Source organism: Catharus ustulatus, unplaced genomic scaffold, assembly GCF_009819885.2.
Source record: "Catharus ustulatus isolate bCatUst1 unplaced genomic scaffold, bCatUst1.pri.v2 scaffold_179_arrow_ctg1, whole genome shotgun sequence".
Classification (NCBI taxonomy): domain Eukaryota; kingdom Metazoa; phylum Chordata; class Aves; order Passeriformes; family Turdidae; genus Catharus; species Catharus ustulatus.
In genome coordinates, this window is record NW_024879525.1 from 810 (window position 1) to 6612 (window position 5803).

At 61.4% G+C, this 5803-nt stretch overlaps 1 protein-coding gene across 4 annotated transcripts; it reads right to left on the reverse strand.

Moving 5' to 3' along the window:
* Positions 1 to 215: 215 nt before the first annotated feature.
* On the reverse strand, positions 216 to 5730 carry LOC117011456 (MAP/microtubule affinity-regulating kinase 4-like). 4 transcript variants are annotated; one of them, XR_004420977.1, is made up of 4 exons: positions 5704 to 5730; positions 4874 to 4944; positions 3593 to 3649; positions 216 to 280 (listed from the first exon to the last, which is right to left on the reverse strand). XR_004420977.1 is itself a non-coding variant. In XM_033086840.1 (4 exons), the coding sequence occupies exons 1-4, from the start codon at positions 5720 to 5722 to the stop codon at positions 333 to 335; spliced, it is 231 nt and encodes a 76-aa protein (XP_032942731.1). In that variant the 5' UTR covers positions 5723 to 5724; the 3' UTR covers positions 294 to 332. The 4 variants fall into 4 exon arrangements, 1 of the variants encoding a protein (XP_032942731.1); XM_033086840.1 differs by lacking the exon at positions 216 to 280 and adding an exon at positions 294 to 416 and having other exon boundaries at positions 5704 to 5724; XR_004420976.1 differs by lacking the exon at positions 216 to 280 and adding an exon at positions 794 to 831.
* Between the last annotated feature and the right edge of the window lie 73 nt (positions 5731 to 5803).

Below are 5803 nucleotides of genomic sequence, written 5' to 3' on the forward strand. Positions count from 1 at the left end.
CGTCCAGCAGGAGGTTCTCGGCCTGGGGACAAAGGGACAGGGACAGGGGACATCAGTGAGGACATGGGGACAGGGGGACAGGGACAAGGACACTGGGATGAGGACAGGGACACGGGGACATTGATGTTGGCATCGGCGTCCAGGAGCAGGTTCTCGGCCTGGGGACAGGGACAGGGACAGGGGACAGTGTCAGAGGGACAGGGACAAAGGGACAAGGGACACTGAACCCGAAATCCGCGATCTTGATGTTGGCATCGGCGTCCAGGAGGAGATTCTCGGCCTGGGGGGACACAGGGGGACAAAGGGACATCAGTGGGGACATGGGGACAGGGTCACAGAGCCAGCGTCACGGGGACACTGAACCCAAAATCCGCGATCTTGATGTTGGCATCGGCGTCCAGGAGCAGGTTCTCGGCCTGGGGACAGGGACAGGGACATCAGTGGGGACATGGGGACAGTGTCACAGGGACAGGAACACCAGGACAAGGACAGGGACACTGGGACAGGGACAGGGACACGGGGACATTGATGTTGGCATCGGCGTCCAGGAGGAGATTCTCGGCCTGGGGACAGTGACAGGGACACAGGGACATCAGTGGGGACATGGGGACAGTGACAGGAACAGGAACACCAGGACAAGGACAGGGACACTGGGACAGGGACACCGCGATCTCGATGTTGGCATCGGCGTCCAGGAGCAGGTTCTCGGCCTGGGGACAGGGACAGGGACACAGGGACATCAGTGGGGACAGTGTCACAGAGCCAGTGTCACAGGGACAGGGACACGGGGACATTGATGTTGGCATCGGCGTCCAGGAGCAGGTTCTCGGCCTGGGGACAGGGACAGGGGACATCAGTGGGGACATGGACAGGGTCACAGGGACAGGGACACTGGGACAGGGACACGGGGACAGGGACAGGGACACTAGGATGAGGACAGGGACACGGGGACATTGATGTTGGCATCAGCATCCAGCAGGAGATTCTCAGCCTGGGGACAGGGACACAGGGACATCAGTGGGGACACAGGGACAGGGACAAAGGGACAAGGGACACTGAAGCCGAAATCCGCGATCTTGATGCTGGCATCGGCGTCCAGGAGGAGATTCTCGGACTGAGGACATGGGGACAGCACTGGGGACATTGGGACAGGGACACCAGGACAGACACAGGGACAGACACAGGGACACAGGGACAGGGACAAAGGGACAGTGTCACAAGGACAGGGACACGGGGACATTGATGTTGGCATCGGCGTCCAGCAGAAGATTCTCGGCCTGGGGACAGGGACAGTGTCACAGGGCCACCAGGACACAGAAACCAGAACGGACACGAGGACATCAGGACAGGGACACTGAGATGGACATGGGGACAGGGACACAGGGACACCAGGACAAGGACACCGGGACATTCGGACACAGGATGGACACAGGGACAGACACAGGGACATGGGGATGGGGACACTGGGACAGGGACAAGGACACCAGGACAGGGACACCAGGACAGGGACAGGGACACTGGGACAGGGACACCAGGATGGATACAGGGGACACCAGGACAGGGACAGCGGGACGGACACAGGGACAGGGACACGGGGACAGGGACACCAGGACGGATGCAAGGACACTGGGATGGGGACACTGAGATGGACACGGGGACAGGGACAGGGACACAGGGACATTGGGACGGACACAGGGACAGGGACACAGGGACATTCGGACACAGGATGAACACAGGGACAGACACAGGGACACAGGGACAGGGACACTGAGATGGAGACAGGGACACTGAGACAAGGACACAGGGACACCAGGACAGACAGAGGGACACTGGGATGGGGACATTGGGATGGGGACAGGGACACTGGGACAGGGACACCAAGATGGACACAGGGACACAGGGACAGGGACATTGGGACAGGGACACTAGGACAGGGACAAGGACACCAAGATGGACACAGGGACACTGGGATGGGGACATTGGGATGAGGACAGGGACACTGGGACAGGGACACCGGGATGGACACGGGGACAGGGACACCAGGAGGGACACAGGGACATGGGGACACCAAGATGGACACAGGGACACTAGGACATGGGGACATTGGGATGAGGACAGGGACATCAGGACAGGGACACTGAGACGGACACGGGGACACCAGGACAGGAACACAGGGACAGGGACACCAGGACAGGGACACTGAGATGGGCACAGGGACACCAAGGACAGAGACAGGGACACCAGGATGGACATGGGGACACCAGGACAGGGACAGCGGGACGGACACAGGGACAGGGACACGGGGACAGGGACACCAGGACGGATGCAAGGACACTGGGACGGGGACACTGAGATGGACACGGGAACAGGGACATCAGGACAGGGACACTGGGACAGGGACACCAGGAATGGACAAAGGGACAATGGGATGGGGACACTGGGATGGGGACATTGTGACACTGGGACAGGGACACTAGGACGGACACAGGGACAGTGGGATGGGGACACTGAGATGGACACGGGGACAGGGACAAGGACACCAGGACAGGGACACCAGGACGGACACAGGGACAGAGACAGGGACATGGGGACAGGGTCACCAGGATGGACACAGTGACACTGGGATGGGGACATTGGGATGGACAGAGGGACACTGGGATGGACACGGGGACAGGGACACCAGGACAGGGACACAGGGACACCAGGATGGACAGAGGGGACACCAGGACAGGGACAAGGACACCAGGACAGGGACACCAGGACGGACACAGGGACACCGGGACAGGGACACTGGGATGGACATGGGGACAGGGACAGGGACACTGAGATGGACACGGGGACACCAGGACAGGGACACGGGGACAGGGACACCGAGGTGGACATGGGGACAGGGACACCAGGACAAGGACACCAGGATGGACACACGGACAGTGGGATGGGGACACTGAGATGGACATGGGGACAGGGACAAGGACACCAGGACAGGGACACAGGGACACCAGGACGGACACAGGGACACTGGGATGGGGACAGGGACACTGGGATGGGGACACTGGGACAAGGACACAGGGACAGGGACATTGGGACGGACAGAGGGACAGGGACACTGGGACATTCGGACACAGGATGGACACACGGACAGACACAGGGACACAGGGACACTGAGATGGACACGGGGACACCAGGATGGACACAGGGACATTGGGACAGGGACACCAGGACAGGGACAGTGGGACAGGGACACCAAGATGGACACAGGCACAGGGACACTGAGATGGACACAGGGACAGTGGGATGGGGACACTGAGATGGACGTGGGGACAGGGACAAGGACACCAGGACAGGGACACAGGGACACCAGGACGGACACAGGGACACTGGGATGGGGACACTGGGACATTCGGACACAGGATGGACACACGGACAGACACAGGGACACAGGGACACTGAGATGGACACGGGGACAGGGACATTGGGATGGTGACAAGGACACCAGGACGGCCACAGGGACCTCGTCACCCCCCCGTGTGGTGCCACCCCCCTGTCCCCTCCCCCTGTCCCCTCCCTGTCCCCTCCCTGTCCCCGGTGTCACCTTGAGGTCCCTGTGCACGATGTTCTTCTGGTGGCAGTAATGCACGGCCGAGACGATCTGGGGACACCGCGGGGGTGGCACTGTCACCGCGGGTCCCCGAGTGTCCCCAAGGTGTCCCCAAATGTCCCCAACCCCTCAGGATGTCCCCAACCCCCCCTGGAGTGTCCCCAGATGTCCCCAACCCCCCCCAGAGTGTCCCCAACCCTCTCAGGGATGTCCCCAAACCCCCTCTGGAGTGTCCCCAAATGTCCCCAACTCCCTGGAGTGTCCCCAGCCTCCCAAGGGATGTCCCCAAATGTCCCCAAAGCCCCTCCAATGTCCCCAAATGTCCCCAGGGTGTCCCCAGATGTCCCCAGAGTGTCCCCAGGATGTCCCTAAATCCCCCCAGATGTCCCCACATCTGTCCCCAATGCCCCCAAACCCCCCTCTGGTGTCCCCAAACCCTTCAGGGATGTCCCCAGACCTCCCACAATGTCCCCAGGATGTCCCCAAACCCCTCTGATGTCCCCAAACTCCCCCTGGAGTGTCCCCAGATGTCCCCAAACCCCCCTGGAGCGTCCCCAGATGTCCCCAAACTCCCCCTGGAGTGTCCCCAAATGTCCCCAACCCCCCTGGAGTGTCCCCAAATGTCCCCAAAGCCCTCAGGGTTGTCCCCAAATCCATCCCCAATGTCCCCAAAGCCCCCTCTGATGTCCCCAAATGTCCCCAGGGTGTCCCCAAATGTCCCCAACCCCCCTGGAGTGTCCCCAACCCCTCAGGGATGTCCTCAAATCCGTCCCCAATGTCCCCAAACCCTCTCAGGGATGTCCCCAGGATGTCCCCAAACCCCCCTGGAGTGTCCCTAAATGTCCCCAACCCCCCTGGAGTGTCCCCAAACCTCCCTGGAGTGTCCCCAAACTGCCACACGGTGTCCCCAAACCCCTCTGATGTCCCCAAATGTCCCCAGGTGTCCCCAGGGATGTCCCCAAGCCCCTCCCAATGTCCCCAAATCCACCCCACGATGTCCCCAGGATGTTCCCAAGCCCCCTCCAAATGTCCCCAAATGTCCCCAGGGTGTCCCCTGATGTCCCCAAACTCCCCCTGATGTCCCCAAATCTGTCCCCAAAACCCCCCAGAGTGTCCCCAAACTGCCACACGGTGTCCCCAAAGCCCCTCTGGTGTCCCTAAACCCCCTCAGGATGTCCCCAGACCTCCCACAATGTCCCCAGGATGTCCCCAAATGTCCCCAAACCCCTCAGGGATGTCCCCAATCCCCCCCCAAATGTCCCCAAATGTCCCCACCTGTCTGAACTTGGCGCGCGCCTCCTTCTCCTTCATCCTCCCGTGGGACACCAGGTAATCAAACACCTCACCTGGGGACACAACACACCTGGTGACACCTGGGACACACCTGGTGACACCTGGGACACACCTGGGGGACACACCTGGGACACCCAACACCTCCCGTGGGACACCAGGTAATCAAACACCTCACCTGGGGACACAACACACCTGGTGACACCTGGGACACACCTGGTGACACCTGGGACACACCTGGGGGACACACCTGGGACACCCAACACCTCCCGTGGGACACCAGGTAATCAAACACCTCACCTGGGGGGGAGGGGACACACCTGGTGACACCTGGGACACCTGAGGGACACACCTGGGACACACCTGGTGACACCTGACACAGCTGAGGGGACACCTGGGACACACCTGGGACACACCTGGGACACCCAACACCTCACCTGGGACACCTGGGACACCAGGTAATCAAACACCTCACCTGGGGGGGAGGGGACACCTGATGACACCTGACACACCTGAGAGTCCCCAAAACACACCTGGGGTGAGACCCCAAACACACCTGGGAGTGCACGGGAAGGGTCAGGGTGTCCCCAGGTGTCCCCAGGTGTCCCTGGTGTGTCCCTACCCCCCCAGGTGTGTCTCACCTGTCCCAGGTGTGCTCAGGTGTGTCCCAAGTATCCCCAGGTGTGTCCCAGGTGTATCCAGGTGTCTGTCACCTGTCCCAGGTGCATCCCAGGTGTGTCTCACCTGTCCCCAGGTGTGTCTCAGTGTGCCCAGGTGTGTCCCTTCCCCCCTCACCTGTCCAGGTGTGTGCTCACCTGCGCTGGCATACTCCATCACCAGGTGTCTCTCACCTGTCCCAGGTGTGTCCCTGCCCCCCCAGGTGTGTCTCTGTCCCCCCAGTTGTCCCTTACCTGT